General features: G+C 38.2%; 1 protein-coding gene across 8 annotated transcripts in view; it reads right to left on the bottom strand.

Moving 5' to 3' along the window:
- PPARGC1A (PPARG coactivator 1 alpha) overlaps window positions 1-24919 on the bottom strand; it is a 608099-nt gene that overhangs the window by 6250 nt on the left and 576930 nt on the right. For all 8 annotated transcript variants that reach the window (XM_070262537.1, XM_070262538.1, XM_023638288.2 and 5 more), the window contains 5 exons: window positions 14061-14976; window positions 13414-13518; window positions 13141-13261; window positions 3549-3670; window positions 3065-3216 (listed from right to left, as the gene is read on the bottom strand). In XM_070262537.1, coding sequence (XP_070118638.1) covers window positions 3065-3216; window positions 3549-3670; window positions 13141-13261; window positions 13414-13518; window positions 14061-14976 — 1416 coding nt within the window. The remainder of the gene's footprint in view (window positions 1-3064; window positions 3217-3548; window positions 3671-13140; window positions 13262-13413; window positions 13519-14060; window positions 14977-24919) is intronic.

Below are 24919 nucleotides of genomic sequence, written 5' to 3'. Positions count from 1 at the left end.
GCTCATAAATAGTAACTGGAATCATTGTGTTTTGCACTAATAGTATTGTAGTAACCGTTAAGTGGCCACAATAGCAGAAAAATAGCATGTGTGAGCTAACTTAATTTGGGGAAGCAAATAAAAACAGAAAACAACTAATTCATCTAAAATGATGTCACATTAATTTTGGTAAAATTAATCTATATCACATCATTTTCACTTCACTCTTGACACACATGCAAGCTCTCAATCCCTCTAAGAGTCCAGAATATGCTTGTGTTCACCATAATCAGTGGCTGTGCCCTGAAGCATTTAACTTGAACTCTTCAGGGAACAAAGACAGGATACATGTGAATGTTGTTCAGTACCAAAGCTGGCTCCTGGTGTGATTCTTTCATTTCAAAATAACTTGAGATTTCTGACTTCTCCTCATTACCATCATTTTTAATTATAATCATTGTTGTTAGTGCTGTCGAGTCAATTCTGACTCCTAGTGCCCCCGTGTACAGCAGAGCAGAACCCTGCCTGGTCTTTTTGCACCATCCTCTCACCTTCTGATGCTAAATCAGACGATGCTCCACTGCTACTCATAGGGTTTTCATGGCCAGTGTTTTCAAAGTGGGCGACCAGGTCCTTCTTCCTAGTCTGTCTTAGTCTGGAAGCTCCACTGAAACCTGTCCACCATGGGTGACCATGCTTGTATTTGAAATCCCGGTGGCATAGCTTTCAGCATCACAGGAACATGCAGCTGCCACAGGGGGACAACCACCAAATGGGTGGTGTGGTTCCCTGGCCGGAAATAAACCCTGGGCCCAGGCAGTGAGAGCTGGCTAATTATAATCATAGCTACTATTTATTGAGCACTTATTTTATGCCAGACGCTGTGTTAACAGCTTCACAAATATTTATTTAATCTTCACAACAACATTATAAGGTATTTTAAAAATGAAGAACCAGAAGCGGAGGGAGTTTAATTATTTGCTCAAGGTCAGAAGTTAAGTCAGGTTTCAAAACCAGGTCTGCAAGATTCCAAACTCAGGATTCTTTGACTACACCATGCCTATGTTCAGGCCAACTACCTTCATGCAATTGTAGGGCCTGAGGGAATTGGAAAAACCCATGCTACTACAATGCACATCAAACACAATTTTCAGCAAATACAGAGCTGAGCTTAGTGATGGCAAAGCTTCTATTGCTGCTGGCTAGGCAGAAAGATAACGAGAGGGGAAGCATTCTTCTTAGAAATATTTCAGGGAGGCTCCGGTTCAATTTGGAAATACCATCGAATCCTCCCTCTCCCAGTGATGAATTGTGATCTAAAGGCCCCTCCAGGTAGCTTATTTTAAACTCTAGATGTTTTGAGAGACTGGAAACACCCTGGCCTTCGTCACTGAAGAAAGTAAGTCAAATCAACTCAAGACTTCAATCTGTCTTGACTGTCTTTATCAGCCAACATTTGAACAAATGACTTGCCACCTTTTATATTTTCATCCCTAGGCCTCTATCTCTCTAACACTCAGCTGCCTCTCCCCTGCTTCATGCTATCTATTTAGCTTGTGAAGTGAATTATAGCATATTCCCCCCGATCAGTGCACACCACCTACATCAATTACTCTAGGAAGACATCACTTGAGTGGAAGAAAGAAAAAAATCCGTGTATTTAGTATTAATTTCTTTCTTTATACCAAGTCAAAGCAAGTGAAGATGGATATATAATAATGCTTGGGAGTAGATTTAAATGTTAATTTTATGATTACTATTATACCTCGATTTAAAGTCATGTCATATGCACAAGACAATTGCCACTTTCCTTCCTTCATTCCTTCACCAAAGAGCTCAAAGCCTTACAAGACACAAATTAGGTGGGAAATGACATGCACAGGAGCAAAATTAACATTGGGAAGGAAATTAAGATGTTCATTGTGGCATTATTTATAATATCAAAAAATTAGAAATAGAATAAATGTTTAGCTATAATGGAATGATTAAATATAATGGCACTATTCACTGAACAGAGCACAGAGCAACCATTAAAGTATGTTGATAAATTATTTTTAATCCTATGAATCACAGTGGAAAATGAGCTTACATAATATTGAGAAAAGCAGAATTTAAAAGTTTACACATAGACAATGTGACCTCAACTATAAGAAATTCGGCAATCTGAGACAAAATACTGGTCTGCAAATCACACGCTAGGTAATAGTGGTTATCTCCAGGTGATAGGCTGGTAGGTGATTTACTATTTTTCTTAAGATTTTTTTCATGCTTTCCAGAGTTTACCTCTTGAGTCTGTACAATTTTTATAACAGGAAAAACGAATGAAAAATTATATATACTTCAGTTTCCTTATCTGTAAAATGAAGATGATAATAATAATATCCACCTTTTAGGATCGTTCTGGTAATTAAACGAGAAAATGCTTGCAAAGCGTCTGGCACAGCACGTAGTATTCGAAAGCATTCAAAAAATAGGGTTTTTTGTTCTTTTGTTTTAAAGAAAGCGTAGTGTGATTTAGCATATGAAATTTTATTTTCCCCTCCCAAAGTGTAATTTGTAGAAAATGTTAACATTTCTAAGAGTTTGTGAGATACTAAGGAAAAAGAAGAACACTTTTGCGTATTCTGTTCCGTAAAACAATGATGACAATGTTATTGATTTTTACAAAAGGATTCAGGGTAAGCATGGAAAGCAGATTGCAAACACATCCAAAGACACACACATGTGTACACAACACAAACACATATAGATACACGCACAATACCGCACACACACACACACAACACATGTACACACAAAACACAACATATCAAACACAGATACATACACAAATAGCTCAGAATTTCAGCATCTGGGCAGATAGTACAAAGAAGTTACTTCTTCCCTTTGTTGCCAAAACTTGAGCCCTTTGCTTCTGCAACTATCTCATACATTAAAAAAATAAAACATAAGATAAATCTGTATTCAGATATTCCCTCTAGCAAAATAAAGTGAAGATCCAGCCCAACATGCCTATGGTTTACATTTGCTTCCATTTTGAGCTCTACATATGGATTCCTCATTCTATGTACAATAAAATCCATACCTAGGTCTGCATAGTTAGACTTGAAAAATTGCTTGCGTCCACAAAAGTACAGCTCGAAGTCAGTTTCATTCGACCTGCGCAAAGTGTATCCATTTTCAAGGGCAGCAAAAGCATCACAGGTGTAACGGTAGGTAATGAAACCATAGCTGTCTCTGCAATGGACAAAGAAGAGAAGTTCAAAGCTAGTGAGGAAGCATTAGCATATATGACTGTAACCCTTTCCACTTTGGGAGACCTCGCTGGTGCCAACGTCTGAACCACTGCATCCATTTATCAGTGTGATTGTCCTGTCAAGCAGCTAAATACTTATTTCTGGGACAGGAAATCTCAACTAGAAAGATTAATAAATAGGGATGAAAGAAAATAAATAAGGTTCTGAACTCAACATGTCATCTGTCAAAGCATTCCCATCCTAGTAATCTTATGGCCATAATTTTTTACATATGTCAGCTTCTAAACAAGAAATAATCTTGAAGATTCTCACCCATCATCCCGCAGATTTACTGTGCACTCTTCAATTTCACCAAAAACTTCAAAACGGTCCCTCAGTTCTGTCCGTGTCGTGTCAGGTCTGATTTTACCAACATAAATCACACGACGTTCTTCCTGGCGGGGAGGGGAATAAGGAGAGACTTGCTAGTTCTGGAGATAGGAAGGAAGTGGAACCTCTAGAAACATCCATAAATGTACGATCATGCATAACAAGAGCACACAGAGCATGCCAATGAAAGTAAAACATATACTAAAACTGAGTGAAAGACTACACTTGAACCAAGTTTTACTTTCTATTTCTTCAATATCACTCTCTCCTTCACATGCGCTCTCTTCTGCATCTCACTCTCTTCTACTTTTTCTATCCATCCCTGTTCTTCTCTCACATGAACTTTTGTGTATGAGAAAATAAATATGTGTAATGTGATCTTTTTATCACTGAATAGCTGAACAATATCTATTAAATACTTTCACACTTGTAACTTTATTAATCTTCAAAATCGGTAAGGAACTGACCTGGCTTGCAAAACTGTTGAATTTCTCATCAACTCAGAATTCTAACAATGAGATGTACAAATTTGACATCCCTCAAAATAATGATTCTTAAACTCTAGTATAAATAAAAATTACCTGGGGTCCTTATTAAAAATGCAAATTATTGGGGTTTATCCTAGCTGAATTGAAAAAATATTTGAAGATAGTGTTCAATGATCTTCATTTTTAACAAGCACATCCCAGTGATTCTGATACAGGCAGTCCAAAGACAGTAACTTGAAAAGCACAGTTTTAAAATATAGACTATTCTAAACTATGGGTCTCTGAAATAAGAGCTATAAAAGAGGCTATAAATTTCGCTTTGCAAATGAATCTTATTTTAGGAACAGACTAGAAGGGTGTGGCCTAATTTTCACAAGTGCAATCAATATCATCATAATCTGAAAGTCATCAACAATTTATAACCTACAAAATATGGAAAGAATATTTGACACCTTGACAATGATTTCCTTTTTTAAATAACATGACTGCACGCTTAGTGTAAGATGCAATCCTCTACCTCTTGTGCCAAGAAGACAAAGCCAAAGGTGATGATGTCACTCAAAACTGAGAAAAAGTTTTTCAAGAATGTAAGGAATTACTATAAAGAACATGCTTACCAACTAGCTTATACGTCTATCAAGAACAAACAAGAATAAAATGAACTTAATGTTGCGGAGGTTTAAGTGCGATGGAAACAAAGACGGGGAAACACAGGACTAAGGTACAGATTTAGTCTGCCCAAGAGTTTTCTCTGGATGTACTGAGAGTATCCTGTCTCGGATGATGAAAAAGTAATTTAGGCTTAAGGCAAAGAGATTTCCTATGTTATTTACTGAGTGTCTTTCCTTTACATATGCTCAGTACTCAGCAAAGGGCCTGGCAAAGAGTGGGCATTCAATAAGCAGTTGTGAAATATAACTGAACAATTCACAGACTCTATGATATATAACCTCCTGTTTGATCTGATCAGCCATGCCTCGTTTTCTTTTACCACATGCAAAACTCATAGTTCTACTTTCATCAGGGAAGTTCCTCTGAGCTGCAGACTCAGCCAAGTAACTGACATCTCAGGTTGGATGTCCCCAGAGCACCTCAAGCTAGACCAACATTACCCCAAACCAAACTCTCCCTGTTCTGCTCTCTCCCTAATGAGTCTTTCTCCATTGTTCTTGTATCAATGAAGCTAATACCATCTAACCAGTGATTCCCGACAAAAACCTGAGTGCCTTTCTTGATTCTTCCCCTCCACATATCCAATCACTCATGAAGTCCTGCTGATTTTTACCTCCTAAATCTCGCTCTAATATGCTTCTTTACATATCCCCTGAACCAAACTACCAGCATCTCTTTCTTGACTAGTATAACAGCTTCTTAGATCCTGTGTCTACATTTACCCTCCTCCAATCTATTCTTTCACTTCAAGCAGAATAGTCTTTGCTAAAGTAGCAGGAATCTGATCATGCCAATTAACATCTAAAACCTTTCAATGGCTTCTCATAACTTTGGGAGAAAGACTTAAATCAGTAACAGGACCTATCAGGCCCAGCATGGTCTGGACCTGTCTTCATCAAGAGCTGTATCTCCCACATCCCATTCTTTTCTTTACTCTGTTTTCCAACCACATTGAGCTTCTATCAGTCCCTAATATACACTGTGGCCCCTTCTTTCCAAAGTCCTTTGCACAAACTGCTCCCTGCCACTTGGAGCATCCCTTCCACACTGACTATTCCTCCCCTCCACCAACATACACATACTGTCTAGAATTACATTGAACTCAACAATCATTTCCTTTGTGAGACTTGAGACGAGGTCTGGCTTCCTATTAGTTACTCTTATAGTACACGCTGATTCTCCTTTGTAGTTTTATGCCCAATTGTGATTAAATAATTAATAGCTTATTCATTGTTTAATGTCTATCTCCCCCTACAATGGAATCTTCATGAAAGCAGAGACCATATCTCTCCTATTGACTAAAATATTTAAAGGGTAACTAAAACATAACAGAATCTCAATATTTGTTGAAAAATATATCAACAGCCAATGAATTAATCATTTTTAACACTTAGCCCGTATCCTTCATTACATCAAAGATGCCTAAGTGTAGTCTCTACTCTCTGAGACTCTCTAAGACAATAGAGAATGAAAGCCAGATTTGGTGCCTTATCACAGGAAAAAACTTGCCCAGGTGGCTCAGCTGAGTGAATTAACAAGGTTTCCACGATTTGTTTTTAGAGGTTTCAGTGTAAGAAGTATGGAGTAGCTACATGTTTGCAGGACTCTCCCTCTTAAAAAGTACCCCTGAAAATCAGAGGTGGGGCTCTACTGCAACAGTTGCTAAAACACAATTTCTCCGACAATAGTTATTGAGCCTAAATAACTGGCCAGAGGAAGTACAGCACAGAGCAGGCTGCCTGATTTGCTTCCATGTAGATTGTATGTCTCAATTGAAGGTGGTAATTGCGTTGTTCCAAAGCACCCAGCACATCCTGGAGCTAATAAATATAAACGGATGGTGAGGCTCATCCTGGGGCAGTGTTGTACACTTGAGCAATGGAATCATAACACCACATTCCATTCTATTTACGCAGCCAGCTCTAGCCAAACAGCCAAATGTGATGGGACTGTTATCTAAACTTCCTGGCGCCTGCTTGCATGGGTGTTAGGGACTTTTTTTTTTTAATGAGCCTTTTAAGGAAGGTTACTACTGTATAGAGAAAAAGGAGGGGGAAATGCAGAAGAGAGAGAAAGAAATTGAACCATCACAAAGAAATTGCTCAACTACCATAATGGAAATACACACAGCCTACGTATTCAAGGAAATTCGAAGTTAAAGCTAAAATCGACCATATGCACGTCCATATGCAGACTTATTGGGACAGTCTCTGAATTGCTTCTTTATACAAAGTTGTATGCAACAATGATTCCACAAAGAAGATAAACCAGAGGACCTTTTATATTGGATACTGATCCATTCTGCAGTAAAAAGAAGACACGATCTAGATGAGACAAACAGAAATACAAAGGGCTGATCCACAGTCACTTAAATTACCTATTTGTCTATCATCTCATTTTATGAAACACAGGAATGAGACCACGTCTTGCTACCTTACAAAGATCAGAGATTGAATATATGTTGAAATTCCCATTTGAGAAAATAATTAGAGAGTTTGGTTTTCCTCACGCTAAAAATGAAATTCAAAGGCATCTGAAGGCCTAAAAAGTAAAGTCAAAAATCTTCCCAAAACTGGCCAAAATGTCTAGCAAAGAACCGATTATTTTCAGCATGGTACAGTTTTATTAGATAGATGAATAGATTCCATATCTTTAAAAAACCTTAACATTTGCAGCCAATTTTTCAAGACATTAATTTCTAAACAGGAGATGAAAGGAAAAGAAATCAAAATGCTTAATAACATTTCCAAGTTCTTAAAGGCTTGGAGGAACTCTAAACCTTTGGAAAAAGCTCCTTGAAAAATGATTTTCAGACCAGTTTTCACTATTGAGGAGGATGGAACATTTATCAAATATCTTTTAGCTTCAATTTTCACAAAGCTAGTTTGCTGAGGGGGTGGATAATAAAAGCAAAGATTTATGTTGCATTAACAGGTATAGTAAATCCTCATTATATCAAAACACAGGGGATAAATAAAGAAAAAAACCTGACTGAATGAACTGACTTTGCATTATCAAAATCTTTATCAAAAAGAGTACAGAGCCTCCCAGTTAACTGGGGAAAACATCCTATGGTTGTTTCTCATCAAAAAATAAGCTACTCCTGGTAAAAGGGACTTGGCTAAGAAAAAAAGGAAATTAGTAGGAAGACTAACATTTATTCAACTCTAATATATGCCAAGTACAGCGCTTGATGCTTTTTTATGGGTTATCTCACTAAAATGCTCTGCAATGCTAGGTAACAACAAGGAACCATCTGATATAATTTAGATTTGGGTTCTCAGTACTTTTATTCTACACTTCCAAGTCCGAATAATGTAAAAATCCCTCCTCCTATGCTAAGGAAACTGCTTGCCAACTTTGGCAATGAAAGGTGTGTGTCCATTTCCAGATTAGCTACAATCTGACTTCCACAAAAATCCCAAAGACATTACAAATACTACAGATGAGATGAATGTATAAAAGTCATGCCATTTCTAGAGTGAATGTTGCAGCTAGGCCCGCTTCCTAAAAGATAAAGTGAGAGGAGTGGATGGTCATAAAAAGGCACGATGGACAGAAAGAAATGCCAAACTTTTGACAAAATGCCAAAAACAATTTTTTTCTCTCTTGTCTTCTACTGATTACACTCATCTCATTCAGTAGGCATTCCATAAGTGCCTACTGCTAGAGGCACTCTCAGGGGAGAAACAAACCTACGGCATTCAGTTTTCCAAAGTTACCCCCACCCAAGTACTATAGGAATATTCCTCCTTAGTGTCTAAGATTGGCTAAATGTGAATAAATTCAGGTTAGTCTACTTAAGAGCTAACATGCAAGTAAGAACTAAGATGTAAGCAAACAAACTGATAAATCAGAAAACGTTAAAATTATAGACTGAGAATATGTATAACTACTTTTGATAAAACTGATCATTTCTAAATAGTGAACTTAGACTCAAAACGTAACAGATATTCACCCACATGAACTATCTCTTGAAAAAGGCATGTATAGAAAATATTACTTTCTCCAAAAAGATAACTACAGAGAAATTATACAATTTTTTTTTTCATTTGGAAGAAGCTGATAATTATCAGTAATGATGCACTGGTCCTGGGTCCTGGGCTGCACACTGACCAAGAAAGAACAGAAATGAAATGGTACGGTCATTGCCCACGCACATCTGGTTCTGGTTTTAAGCGCTGAGCCATATCATAATGCCTGGATTCGCCCTTTAAATTAACATCTCATTATCATGTTTTCCAGCTGAAAACTGTGCAGATTGCAAATGGAATTGGACTTAGAACTCCATAAGAAATTAGAGCAGTGGCAGTTTAGACATTAAGTACTAAACTCTGGCTTGCAGAATTCCAGTGTGACTTGAATTATTTCAAGCCTATGACCCTCAGAAAGGCAGAGGGTGAATTGGTTTTTGAGAAAGAGTTTAGATGGAAATTGGAGGAAAGTAGCAACTGAAACAATGGCAATATTCAACCGCAATATGATTCTGTTAGTAATTACTAATTATTAGTCTTCTCTCATGTCTCTGACTTGGTGTACTCAAGTTGGTCTGGATAAAGACTTTTAGAGGCATAAGCACTGAAAAGTTTATAGACCTCCTAAACCATCTCCTTCTGATGGAACTCAAAATAAAAGCAATACAGAGCACAAGACAAAAGTAGCAAAGACTACTTTAATTTTGCAAAATATCAATTATTACATGATTTTAACACTACTTTTTTCATTTCCTTTTGGAGCCTCTGATTTGCTGATCCCTAAATTATTGGATTGATCTGAATTAATAGATAATCCAGCACTGCACCCAAGATATTCCAAATGATATTTGCTTCTTCTGCATTACTTTAAGCGTGTCTCAAAAGTCTGAATGGAAATCACTTACCTTACCAACTTAGGCAGACTGCCCTAGTTCCTGTAACTGTTTCATGAATGACTTTTCAAGCTAATCTAGTCAAATGAGTCAAAAATCACTGCATGTATCTCTGTGCCCAAGTTCATAAAAATATACTTCACAAATGCATTATGGCACAAGAAAGCAGATCATTCTGGGGAAGGAAATGAATCAGGAAATCTTCCTGTGGGTAAACTCATTAAATCGTCCCCCTACGCCTCCAAGACAGACTTCAAAATCTTTATCATGACCTACAGGACCCTTTAAGGATCTGGCTTCCATAGAGCCCTCCAGACTTATCTCACGCCACTCCTGTGTCCCAGTATTCAATTAAATGACTAGCAGTTTCCTCACTCTTTGCCAGAGACTTAATATGAGCTATGGCTTCTGCCTAGAATAGCAAAGTCCAATAAAATATAATGCAGCATATGTAATTTAAAATTTTCTAAGAGGGGCTGGCCCCGTGGCCGAGTGGTTAAGTTCGCGCGCTCCGCTGCAGGCGGCCCAGTGTTTCGTTGGTTCGAATCCTGGGCGCGGACATGACACTGCTCGTCAAACCACGCTGAGGCAGCGTCCCACATGCCACAACTAGAAGGACCCACAACAAAGAATATACAACTATGTATGAGGGGCTTTGGGGAGAAAAAGGAAAAAATAAAATCTTAAAAAAAAAAAATTTCTAAGAGGCACATTTGAAAAATTAAAAAGAAACAAGAATTTCAATTTTAATAATACGTTTTATTTAGCTCAACATATCCAAAATATTATCATTTCAACTTGTCATTGATATAAAAAATATTAATGAGGTATTTTGCACTCCTTTTTTGTACTAAGTCTTCAAAATCCAGTCACACTTATAGTGCATCTTAATTCAAGACTAGCTGAATTTGCCGTGTAGCTAATGGCCATCATATTGGACAGCACAGGTGTAGAAAATCTTTGCCCTCCCCCTCTCTTTAGGTTTCAGATCAATCTCACCCTCTCCAAGGATACCTTCCCTCATTTTTAGGTCTAGGTGTCCGCTCATATGCACACAGTACCTTTGATGTACCTTCTACAATAGCACTAAACACATCCTATTGCCTATTTGTATATCTTTATCTGCCAGTAGACTTGAAGCTCCCTGGATGTAGGGACCAGGTCTTAATTTTAATCCAAAGCATCTAGCAAATGTTTGTCACATAAAGAGGCATGAGTTTTCACTTATGCTAAGCAAAAATAGCATATAATTGTCCAAGTGGGAACTGGTTTAACAGTAAGTCCCAAATCTTTATATTAAGTTCTTACTGTCCATAGTTTACTGTGTTGGTAAAGTAAATAATCTCTGTCTTAGTTTTTAATCTGCTTTTTCAAAACAAAAACAAAAAAATCTCAAAGCCAAAATTCTCACAAATATCTAGCTAATTTATAATGGCTTAATGTAAGCCAAGTTGGCATACGCTATTTAAGTCATCTTTCAAAATGTGCGGATAAAGATTGTCTTAGTCAAAGAATTGAGTAAGGAACTGGTCAACATCTGTGACACAAAGGAAAGGGAGGGTGGCATCTGCTTCCAGTCTGAGCTTAGTGACCTCAAGAGTACTTTGGTCTCAGGTATCAACTATTGAGTGCAGACCAGTTACACTATTTGGTTTTTTGGGAAGAGCCAAACTAACAGAAAGACACCTCCCTCCCTTTACATGTTCTAGTTAAGTATCTGGCACTAAATTATCTTTGGAAGAAATAAAATAAGCACCTGCCATTTATCTACACAGCTTTGGTTATAGTGGTGGTGTATTTTGCCCAAATCAGCAAATATATGATGATACTATTACTCTCTCTCTTTAAAGTCATGTTTTTGGGAAGAAACATGAAGGGTTTTATAAAATAGGAATTTGCAATCACAGAAATAACTATTTTCCTACATGCTTGCCCAACATGATTCTCTTTTGTAAAGATTAACTGCAATGTGCCATATTAAAAGTCTTTGTAAACTATATGGCTATACATAAATGTGAGTTATTATAATTATTGAATAGGCTATTAATTAAATACAGCAAAATTAGAAAAATTGAATTTTTAATTTTCATTAGTCTTATTGAGTGTTAACTAATGATACTCTGGCAGATCTTAATATCACAGCTCATTTGAAAGTTGAGAAAAATGGGGAAAAGTGTTGTAATCCGCTCAAGGCCTTTGATTCAGTCTTATGCAGATTCAAAGTTAAATGGTAGCAAACACCCTAGACCTTTATCCTAAGTATTCAATTACTTCTCCCTTCTTTCTCCTTGAGTGCCTGTGATTAACAAACCTCTCAGTTAACCTTTTTCCTCTAGCTGATAACTATTGGCCAATACTTGACTTTGACTCCATTAGTCAGCTCTTTTATGTAGGTTTTCCAAGATTTTGTTGATGGTAGTGGGTTTTCTTAAAGGTATCATATAAATCTAACCTTTACAGTAAAAAGCCATTTCCTTAAACCTTGGTAAGCTTATATGTAAGATATGTCAAAAGCTGATCTTCACTGAAATGACACTTAGAAGCTAGCACAGACGAGCAGCTGCAATGAACCAAAGCAGTGCCATTTCTGATTGATTAGTCAGGGCTCCCTAGAGCACTGTGTTGGGAAAGACCCAAAGTCTCTATGAGGGCTCAGTGGGAAAGAATTCCATAATTGATTAGTAATGTCTGCCATGAACAAGACTGGATGCTGACAATTGGAGTGCGTCATTTTTGCTATCCAAAGTTGATTGATACGCAACAAGGGGTAAAGTCTACCCATTAGTAAGCAGCTGCTAAAAAGGTACTGATCCACAGAGAACAAACAGGTGTAACATAATCTAGATATTTATACCAAAGGGTCAGTACTGTCTATATGTCAAGTAAATGTAATACCCACAGTAAGTGATACCAAAATACCCAATGGGCTATTGGAAAGTAGTTTGCAAGAAACGTGGATGTGTCAACTACCCTGTTAGGTGTTGGCCCAGCACAAGTAAGAAATGATGAGTTTCTTAGCAAGTGTTCCTCTGCTGCCTCCTTTAAATCTAACTTGAACCCAGTCTCTTCACGGACAATCCAATCCTCACATCTGCCAAACAGCAAAAACTGAAACCAAACGGCAATATCTCCTTGTTTTCCATTCAGAGACGAAGCAGCAAAGAACAGTAAGCACAGCTCATCCTCTAACCAGATGGAACCAGTATTTGGCTAAATAAATCTCTGCTCCCTCCATTTCTGAACCCCAAAGTTGGAAACAGTAATGAGCTTCGAGATGAATGAGAAATATGAAGTACGAATGAGAAATATGCTGATTTAACATTTTGTTTCCCAATAACCTGTGTTAAGAGGGATTGCGGACTCTTTGATGTTGTAAAGCCAAAAGGCTGAATATTGCACATTCTAAGAAAGCCTTAGCTTCAGTTTATTTTCTAATCTACAAAAACAAAAGAAAAAGAAAAGAAAAGAAACCCTCCTTTAAAATGAAAGTTAGCTCCAAGCTGCTTACAATTGCCTTCTGCCTCTGCCTCTCCCTTTGTTTGGCCCTTTCAGACTCTCGCTTCTCATACTCTTTGCGGTACTCTTCCCTCTTCAGCCTCTCATGTTGATATTCCTCGTAGCTGTCATACCTGAGAAACATAACTTCATCATTAAGTCAACCACCTCCATTTGCATGAGCAAAATGAATAATAAACGGGGGAGGGGGGAGGGTTTTAGATAACATCTTGTCATCTAAAGGAGGGGATGAGAGGAGCGGAAGGAAAACGGCACGCATCATTACCTGGGTCTACGGCTGTAGGGCGATCTTGAACGTGATCTCGCGCACAGGGGAGAATTTCGGTGTGTGCGGTGCCTGCAGTGGCTTGACTCATGGTAGTAGCAAGATCTGAGAGAGAGAAGAAAAACACAAAGGGCATTTGCCGCTGCCACTGAACCCCAGTTTATCGGCACGACTGAATATGCTCTGGAACACCGTTTTATGTAAACCGGCTTTTTCTTCCTAGCTCCTAGTGAGATTTTCCAGTGACAGTTTGTGATCATCTAGTCAGCTTAGAAGTCTGGGAGTGATGTGTGCTCTCCCAGCGTCTCTTACTGATGTTAACACGGAACGCCAGTCTGTTACACTGTCAGCTCTATCTTGTGTGGATCTCCACTACCCTGGCACAGGGAGCTCTCTAGGTAATGGAAAAAGTCAGATGAGCAAGTCTCTTACAAATGCTCTCTCTGATCTGACTGGCTCAAGACACTGTGCTCAAGGCTGACAGATTTAAGAGAAGACGGGAGGAATGCATGTGGAACAACGATCTGATTAGTTCCAGCAGCACTGGGAATGTAGTGGTGAGGGGCTGGGCTGTCTGTGGGTTTTGAATGTGTTTTTTGAATTCCTGGGAGCACCTTATGCTTTGGGTGGGTTTTGACAAGGTTTACCTTGAAGAGGATCTACTGCCTGGGGACCTTGATCTTGACCTGGAATATGGTGATCGGGAACACGACCTGTGTCGAGAAAAGGACCTTGAACGAGAGCGCATCCTTTGGGGTCTTTGAGAAAATAAGGATTTGGGTGGTGACACGGAATCTCTACATGGAGAGTTAAAAGACGAACAAGAAGGCGACACATCGAACAATGAATAGGATTGCGTGCCATCCCAAGGGTAGTTCAGTTTATCACTTTCATCTTCGCTGTCATCGAACAGGCCATCCATGGCTAGTCCTGAATTTATAAACATAGGTAGTTTGGAGAATTGTTCATTACTGAAATCACTGTCCCTCAGTTCACTGGTCTTGTCTGCTTCGTCGTCAAAAACAGCTCGACTGGGATGACCGAAGTGCTTGTTCAGCTCAGCTCGGATTTCCTGGTCTTGGAGCTGTTTTCTGGTGCTGCAAGGAGAAACCTGTTTGCTCCCCTCCAAAGTCTCTCTCAGGTAGCACTGGTCTGAATCTGTAGAAGAACAAATCTGCCCCTGCCAATTGGAGGAGGCATCTTTATATTCTAGTTGTCTAGAGTCTTGGAGCTCCTGTGATATATTAATGAGTATTTCCGTTTTGGAATTAATTGACTGACAATAGTCATGGTCACCAAACAGCCGTAGACTGGGCCGCTTGGCCTTCCTTTCCTCGTGTCCACTGGTGAGCACTGAGGACTTGCTGAGTTGTGCGTACAACTCAGACTGCTCGGGCCCTTTCTTGGTGGAGTTATTGCCTTGGGTACCAGAAGGCTCACTGTACCGGGGCTTCTTTGATGGCGGAGGGACCACAGTCTTGCAAGAGGACTTCAGCTTTGGAGAAGCCCTGAAAGGGTTATCTTGGTTGGCTTTGTGAGGAGGAGTTGTGGGTGGAGTTAAGCCTAAGGTGAGAAAAGGAAAAAACAAAAAGGAAGAGAAAAAGAGAAAAGAGACAGAAATAATGTTCTTCAATGCCAGGGTACATTTCCTAACTTTTCCAAGATTCAGACAATGGTTAAAACTGAGTGAAGAAGAAACTAAATTCATGACAAGCCCTGAAAAAGTAACTCTTTCCCTAACCCTCTGTCACCAAGAAAAGATGGATCTACGATGCCAGGCAGCAGTGAGAGCCATAATATTTTGTGTTTCAAACACCAAGGCTAACAGATCCTGCTTTCCAGAAAACATTAACGCATCACTACTGGCCTCCACGGCCCCAGGCATTACCAGAGCCTGCATTTTCAAGGGCATCATATAGTCTGCGCTATGGAAAATTAACGCAGTGGGACTCAGGGGAATTACAGAGTAGCTTTGGTAGCATTTGTCTCCAAAGAACGCTGTGAAGATGCAGGTGGCTCAAGGCTTTTTGTCCAATCAAGGAAATCTACCTGTGGAGCCAAAGCATTAGGCAACTTAAAAAAAAAAATAAAAAGATGGGATGACAGCAAATGTGTGGCAGCGTGGGAATGACGTAGGCAACTTCAAAGTCAGTCCAGTAAAATACAGCAGACGCATGCAGAGAACTAGACAACTCCACAACTTGATGGCAATGATTCCTTGTCTCCACAGTTCATTAACTTAGTAAACCATGGCTAATGTAGGTATAATACATTCTTGTAAGCATAACTAATACATTCTGTCTAAAATATGGTTCTGCAACAGAAACCTAAGTGAACAGGAGCACTAAATATTGCAGTGCCAGCAGACCGTTTTATTTAGAGCACAACAGCAGGGTGGGGTATGAGGCTGAAGGATTGAAAAGAATCCAAGCTTCAGCAACTAATTAAAAAAATGAAACGGAAAGGAAGAAGGGGCAGAACTCATTAGTTATTGCCATTCCTGATTTTTTACCAAAGAGCAGAAAATTCCATCAGAAGTCATTGTGAGAGAGTCTGTGAAGCAGGGTTGCCTCCATTACGTTTCACCCCTTTGTAAGTCGTACTCATCGCTCTGTGCTGAGGAAGAATAATTGTGAAACGACTCCAGACTCCAAGGAACTTTGAAGAAGGGCAGGCTGGAGTTCAAATGACTTTATGCTTACAAGGGAACATTTTAGTTTACAATACACTTTCTATTTCGGAGGATGGGTGAACACGACTCAGCAAGAAAGAACTTCAAGTCCACTACCAAGCCTGGGGGGAGACTTAAGGCAACTGCACGTTTCAAGGAAACGCAGAGAAATTCTACCTCGCTGGGAAAAAAAAAACATTACATATATAAAGAACGAAGTAGGTCACTGAAAGCCACCCGAAATTTTGGTATGAACAGAAGATGCTGTCTCTCTCTCCTACTTTACAATAAAGAGATGGAAGAAATTAATCTTTTCTCCAAGATAAAATATTTTATGCCAATATTTGGCAATTTTTATTATGCATAGCAAATTCTCCCTAAAGGAGGGAAGAAAAGATAGAAAAATGCAAAGTGGTTTGACTCTGAGAATCCATCCCAGAAAAGTTTAGAAAGACAGAGAAATGCAAACACGAAGAGAAGAGACACACTGACTCTCCAAAAAGCCTCCCTTCGTTAGCAGCCTACTGTATGTCTACCCCTCTCTCTGCTTCTAGATAATAGGGAGGTGACATATTATTGACTGCATCACCTGCCTCGCTGAAGCACACTCTCCCTTTGTTCTTTCTTTCATGGACAAATACATCTTTTACACAAGCTAAGAAATTCCTATATGGTCAATCTTTTCTTCTGCCTCTCTTTTTTTCCTTCTTTTCTTTACCTTTTGCACTGTCCTATTCATACATACTGACTTCTACCTCACGCTACCTTCAATTACATGACAACATATGTAAAGATATTAATGCCCAGCAAAGATATAAGTTCTCAAATATTTCTCACGGGCAGCTAAGATGCCCAAAGAAATAAAGATGAATAATCTCTCTTTGCTGAGTGAGTAACAAAATATTCCAAATGATGTAGCCGTTGAACTGGGGGAAATGACATTCAACATTCTAAAATCCAACTCCATAAAGCTTTTCATGGTACCACAATTAGAGTAAATTAAATACCAAATTTAGGGTAAATACCAAAATTAGGGTAAATTTTACTTTTCCAATAATTTACTGCCCAGATCACTCATTTGATACTTATCAGCTATTGCTACATATTCCTGCTTATCTTTTTTGAATGTGAATTATATCTTTTCTCTCCAAATAGATTAGAAACTCTCAGTGGAAGGTCGCTTGGGCTTATTTTTGCAAAAAATTTTACTCACTTTTATTTTTATTTTTCTAGATCCACCTTCAGTAGCCGGTCTCACATTTCAGTGGCCCAAGGATCGCTTGGGAAGCTGGTTAAAGATTTTTAATGAAGTAGTTCACAGCCCACATATGGAGAGCCACTGTCCTAGAGAGCCCATGACACACTCGCTTGTACTCAGGTATATGTATTTTGACTGACATTGTAGACTTATAAAAAGAAACCATAAACTTCAGAAACACCAAATTAGGCCACTATTAAAGAGAGACTACTTCTAAAAATAGCTCAGCTATCTAGGGATTTTAAATATAGAAATTCTTTTTAGTCTTGAACATTTGAAACCCTTGTCCTAGTACCTAAGCTCATTATCGCTTAAATAACTGATTCTCATGTTGCTCCTGGGAGTGGCAACATCCTGATTGTAGTTTCTTGGAGTTAAAAACAAAGCCTTTCACCTCCTTCACATATTGTACAGGCTGTGGCAACTGAACAGCCATTCACTGAAGACCTACTATGTGTTGGATACTATGCCGGATGCTGGTATTTCAGAGACTCAGCCCCAAGGACTTCATGGTTCTTTTTTAATAAAGAGACAATTCTTTTAAATTTGAAGTAAGTATATTTTCTTGCATATAAGCTTAAAATTTACAGAAATACTCTGAGATAACAAAATATATCCTCTGAGGGAAAATCTCAGGGCTGTAAATTTCTGTTGGCACTCCTTGTTAAAACAAATAAATAATACTTGCTTAGTGGATAGAAATTATCTTAGGATTAGTGAGTAGGTGGGAAGGGAAAATAAGTCAGATAATTCCCTAAACTTTTTCTGTTTACTGAAACATCTTTAATCAGAGAATACCTTAGAGAAAGACTGAGAAATCTCAAGGATCACAAGACTTAACATCACCAGTGCCTAGTTCAAAATCTATTTTCGGATACAGTTGAGACCCAAAGCAAAACAATACGAAGCAAAATGAAAGTGTCGGAAGCATTTTTTTTCTTTTAACATAGTGTCAAACTTTTAAGAGCTTTGATGGGACAGGAAACCCCCTTGCTGCCCCTGAACTAATTGGATTTCTCTAACCCCATCTCCCCTACCCAGAATTTCTTCCCCTGTGGTAGGAGGGCAGTCAATACTCAATTCCTTAATGCCATTACCTTTGCTCATCTTCCCACTAATCGCCAGACTCTCCGTTTCATCCCACAAGCCTAAATCAACAGTGCTAATGCCTCCCATAACCTCCGGATTATTTCCTGTGTGTTGATTTTCTGGGGAATGTGTACATTTTGGTGTTGACAGTACAAGGTATATTCCATGCTCTCTCTTGAACTTAGCAGGTTTTGACAGATTTATGTGAGGACAGATGGCCATTACAGGCTGAAGGCTGACAAGAGGCAGTTCAGAGCATTGTTAACACACTTGCACAAACTCTCAGCAGTGCAGCGCTGTGCAGAATGTAATTCAGACTATAGCTTTTTTATTGCTGCCTATTTTCTTTTGTCAAAAGAGCCTGCTGTGCAGAGCAACAAATGGCTGCTATTACCCAGAATGTAATGGGTGTCAGACAAATCACGTAACACAAACAATCAAGAGTATGTAGGTCATATTTCAACAGAGCACAACCTTAGCAATATTTATGATTACCGCATTGAAATGTGCTCTATAATAAACAAGGGCCTCTACATCACTCACACTTACGCACTTCTGCACAGCAAATCTGGGAGAAGTGGTACACACTCTAGAGTCATCTTTTTAAACAGCCCTTTTATTTAAAAAAAATCAGAGACAAGTTTTGTTTGGTTTGGTTTTTCATTACGTGCCATAAAACGATTTTCTTTGAGGAGTTCTCTTTTGGGTTTGTTTGTTTAATTGAATGACTCTGATGAACGGTGACTCCTCTGCTCTGCTTTTCGTGCTCTACTATCCACCCAATGACTTCAGCAGGATTGTTTTAAATAGTTTAGAACATTTTAGAGAATCTACTGCTAAATCTGTGACTGGCTTTAGAGTTTATTTGACAGCGGGATTTTTCTTAAGTCACATGTCAATTCAGATATTTCTTAAGGAAAAACAATGAGAAGATAAGTTTCTAATTTGCTAAAAAACTCACCAAAAAAGGAAAATGGGCAAAGAGAGGGATGCGACTTGTTCTACTCACATATTTTAGGCCTCAAGAACTTGGAGTGGGTGTCAAGAGAACATAGGAAGGGCTGATACTCACTGTGAACCGTTACTGCTACACCAGTTGTTAAAATATTCCACTGATAGAAGCTCCTCCTGTGCCCTCACTCCACCCTCGACATCCACAAGGACTCACCGGAGCTCCATAAGAGCCAGCACCCAAGGTGTTAACACTTGGCACAGAGGGGCCTCCCACATCCTGCTCTGACTGAGTGTGCCCCTGTCTTGACCGCTTTTTAAGTATTTCCTATAACACCCCTGCTTACTGGGGAACAAACTGGCCTTGCAGGACAGCTTCAGAACATTCCTATGACATGTGCCTAATTCCCCAATTCTTGCTCATAGAAGATGAAGATATTATCAACCAGCCCTCCCGCACTTTCCTACAAAGCTGGGGCAGAAGAGGGAAGCAGGGAGGGGGTGAGGGGAATCTGTCTTTCCAGGCAAACCCCTCAAGTTGATAGGAAAGAGGAAATTGCTTCATTATCCTTAAAAGAAATTGAACAGTATCATTTTGACAAAAGAAAACTGAGGAACAAAGGAATTACCTTACCAGATGTTGGGTCAAGAAGAATGAGATTAAAAACAGAAAATGAAGGCTATGGTTGAAATATGGAAGAAATTCCTGACAGTCAGAGTTGCCAAACATTGGAATGGACTGTAAAGAGGATTTGTCGGGTCTCTCTCTCTTAGTCTTCAGGCACAGGAATGGATTATATGACCTGTCACAATCACTTTCCATCTCTCTGGTGCTGTGGTCTTCTTTTTAAAACTATCCACTACCACTCATATTTTGCTTTGGTCTATTTCCCAAGGATAAGTCACATACAAAAGAAGAATATACTGAAAGAGTACAGCAAATTTATGCTGTTTGTTAACATTCCATCCAGCAGAATAAACTTTTGGGAGGAAGTCCCAAAAAGACAATATAAAACTACACATAAAAGAAGAATAAGTTACAAATTGATTGGTTAATGAGTGTTTCTTTTAAGCACAAGTCCACTGAAGTACACTTTGAATGACTGCTCATTTAAACTGAGGGAAAACATTAAATGAAAAATAAATGACACCAAATCGCACGTCCACTATCATCAAAACCATGGGGAAAAAACATACCAATGGAGGAAAAAATTGCTAAGACCTAGTGCGTAATGTGATGAGTTGCCTGATTATTTTGTTCTTCTCATTTCCCTAATTGTTTATAAGATAGTTATATTGCTTTTTATTACTTTTACAGTAATAATGATAAAAACAATTTATATACATATGAAATTTTGAGGTCAGTCACTTTGGTCCCTAACCAAATTCCTTCACGTCTTGCGGTTAAAACTATCATCTTGTTGAGCTGACATTGCTTTGCCATTCCCAATTCAGAAACAAAAAGAGTCTAGCACTCTGAAAATCTCCATATGCAATAGATTTAAATGCCTTCTGCCAAAAGAGCATTCTCTTTTCTCTCATCTTGCTTTACTAACAGCTATTTTGAAATCAAATTAGTTTTTACACCTGTAAAAGAGAAGCGGTTTTTTTTATCAGTCAAAATGAGCTAGTTTAGGACAATCACAAAGTCAGACCAGCTGGCGATACCTAATAAAGCAAACTTCCTAGCTCATCCCTCCTGTTTCCCAAAGACTCCGCAGATGGGGCACAGGGATTATGCTGGAGGTCTTAGAATTTTGTTGACTCTTTACATTTCCACTTAAATATTCAGAAAATTTCACTGAAAGTAAAGAGTACAGTGAAAGAAGACACCAGAAAGGCCTGGGCAACAGCTTGATCTATTTCCTCTGCCGCAACCAAACAGATTAAACATGCAGACGGAGGATCAACAAATCAACAACATGAATGCTGTTTCCACCCTGTCCACCCCCTGCTGCACCTATGGCAGACATCACTAATTGATCATGACATTCCCACTGAGTACAGACTTGGCCTTAGAATGCTTCTCAACACAATGCTCCTGGCAGCCAATACTAATCAATGACACTTGGCAAGTGAAATGAAATCTATTTAACATAACAGATGTCAACTACTATCTTTAAAATTGAAACTTTAGCAAAGAAACATAATCTCTACTCAGACAGAACTGCTTTGAACCCAGGGTCCACCACAGAGCTAGAACCAACATACAGCTTTTTCCTCAAAAATTAAGTGGGCAGAGAGTCAAAAAAGATAATATATGAAGTGCCTATTAGGGAGTGCCTAACCTCTGGAATGTGTAGTAATAGTGAAGCAGCTGATGTTGAGAGAATATCAAAGAGGAGATCTTTCTGCCCTGATTTGGTACATTCCACATTCACACCAACAGTAGTATATTCTTAATTTCATGGGGAATTAAGGGGCTTTGCTACAAAAAGAATACATAACTTTAGATATGAGAGTGCCAAAGAGGAGACAACATTAAGGTCAATGAAAGGGAACAGAAAAAGATAGTCAAAAGTTGAAAAGATGAGCAGCTAGGTAGAATGACCTCAGTAGATGAAGTTAACATAGAATTAGTAATTAAACAGCTAATATTTATTCAACACATATGCTGGCTCTCGACTAAGCCTTTTTCATATTTTATCTCATTTAATCCTCACAGTGACTCAATAAGATTCAAGTACTGTTATCATCTGCATTTGATACATAAGGATCCCGAGTCTTATCAAACTCATTAAGTTGAGCAAAGGCCATACAGTTAGATGGGGGTAGATCAGAATTTGAACGTGGGTTTGCCCAAAATCAAAGCCAAGGTTTTGCCCAACTTTACTAAGCTAAACTGTCTGCCCTTTTAAAATCATAATAGACTACTTTTATTTGGAGCTTTGCTGCTTATAAAGTATATTAATTCAGATCGAACCACATGAAACTGCCATTTTTGTATGTCAAACATTGTTGAATATAGGCAATTTTATGTTTCAACCCATATTTTCGTCCTTAGAGTCAGACAGTGATCTCATTTGGGAATTATAAATTTGACTTTAAAATTGAGGAAACTGAGCTCTAGAAAAGATTAAGGACATAGAAAAGTCTTAGCAATTAAAAGATGAAGCAGGGAAAGTATATACCCCATCTTCTTGTTGCTTACAGACTTCCCTGCCCATGCCAAATTCATTTTTACCTAAACATCTCTGATTTCCTGCCTTCCTGCTTCTGCTCCATCAGTATCTTCTCCCCTTTCTACCTGTACACTTCAAAATCTGATACAAATATGTTTCTCCCTTAAGGCTGCCCAAGTCAGTTTAGCCTGTGAAGAGCTCAATTTCCTCCAAACTCCTTTCCATAGATCACCTCTGTCATTCGCTGCATAATGGTGTTGCCTGAAAGCTTCTTTCAGTCCCGACCTGTCTTTATAATTCTTCTCAATCTTCCGCACAATCATTGTATTTAACTTGAAGACACGTTACAGGGTTCCCTTTGATAACTTCTTTTCACCCTTTGCTAATTCTCTTGAGGCACAGTCAGTATTTGTCACATACTCCAAACACTACTACTCAACAAATTTTACTAAAGATTGTTAGAGGAGATGGAGATCATAAACATCACATATTGCATAGCATTTCAAACCCACATTATCTCATTCAAAAAAAGCCTCTCCTCCTCTGCACACCACTCTTCAGGCAAGCCAAACTTCTCCTTCTAGCCTCCTTCAGCATCTTCCAAGTTCCTCCTCATCTCCTTGTTTTCCTGTAGCTCTAAATTCCTTCTGTGAGGTAATGCAGTTCGGTCATACCTCAGCTTCCCCAGTTTGTATCTTCACACTTATAACCACCACACTCAACAAACTAAAAACCACCCTTTGGGCCCACCTTTCTTAGAAGGTAGCAAAACATCATCAATAATAAATAATATTTTCCCTTCATGCTACTCGTACAATGTGTGTTATTTTCCCAACAAACTATAAGCCCACATCTTAAACACAAGAACATTTATTTAGCACCTACTATTGGGCCAAGTACAATGTCCCATGCATTACGTGGTTGAGCCTCTACGTCTTACACTTGCTGTACACCCACCAAGACCTATTGTATTGCAAAAATAGAGCAGGTATTAAAAACATGTTGGGAAATTGATTTCCATGGTGCCCAATAATTTTTCAAAGCACCAAGAAAAAGGGATTTAAACTAGAGAGATAAATTCTGGTTCACTGACAGAAATAAATCCACTGTATGTAGTTTTAAGGATTCTAAGTATTTTGAAAAAGTATCTTCTATAAATCTCTATGTGCCTTTCAATAGTGTAGGCTACTAACCTTTCAAAATTATAACTAAATTATTTAACATTAGGTATCTATCAATAAGAGAAATATTAAAACTTCTGGCAAGAAGAAAATAAAACTAAGTGCTCTTTTGTAACACCATCATCTCACTAATAGAAGAAATGAAATTTAAATATGTCCATAGATATAAATTAGCAAAACATTTAAAAAATGAAGTTACCCAATGCTAGCAAGGATAGGATAAAGCCAGTATATCCATATAGTGCTAATAGGACTATAAATGGAAATACCCCTTGCAGAAAGCAATGTCTATCAGAAGCCCCCAAGATATTTATATTCTTGTATTCAGTATTACTAACTACTAGGAATTTATTTTGATAAAATAAGATTTAAAAATTTATGAACAGAGATTTCTACGCAAAGCTATTCCAAAATGGTAACACTTTAAAACCACCTAAATGTACACCAATAGGAGCACAATTAAACACATTTTGATGTACCTACTCAAACTAACATTACATAGCGTGCTAAAAGCCTGACAATAAAGTGTCTATGATGATACAAAAATTCCTTATTAAAATGTTAATTGAAAAATCAGGATGCAAAATTATATAGATACAAAATGATCACAGATGTATACAAATATCCATAGAAAGCAATACTATGAATATCTTTGCATTGTAGAACTATGAATAATTTTTTCCACTAGTTTATATTTTTGACATTTTTATAGCAACCTTACGTTATTTATAATCAGAGAATAATAAAAAGTGTTTCTTCAACGGAAAGCTCAGTACTGTATATACAGCAGAAGCTTTCTCAATCTGCTCTAAAACAAAATAACTAATACCCACAACATTGTGAACACCTGAGTTAACAGAGTCCTTTCAGCTGAGTTGTTGCTATGAGCCACGGGAGTATATTTTCCCAAACCAGTTAGTGTCCATTATACTGGTGAGTGAAATTATGTAAGATAGTAACATTTATATAAGTGAATAAAATATGAGTAAGAAAAGCCATTTCTGTAAAAAGACCCAGTAAAGGTATATCACTAAAAAAAGGACTGTCAAATTAACTGTAGGTGGGTGGTATCAGAAAACACTGGGAAAACATGGGGATTATGATTATGATTTATATGAAAACTATAAAATTCTAGAATGATTTTGTACTCAGACTACCACACAAACATCTTTAATTCTTTTCCTTCAGAGTGCAGGAAATAAAAAGTGGATACCAGCTCTCAGGCATTATTCGT

The sequence above is a fragment of the Equus caballus genome, chromosome 3 (assembly GCF_041296265.1).
Source record: "Equus caballus isolate H_3958 breed thoroughbred chromosome 3, TB-T2T, whole genome shotgun sequence".
Lineage (NCBI taxonomy): Eukaryota > Metazoa > Chordata > Mammalia > Perissodactyla > Equidae > Equus > Equus caballus.
The sequence above is the reverse complement of the archived record's forward strand: the minus strand, read 5'-3'. Positions and strand labels throughout refer to the sequence as shown.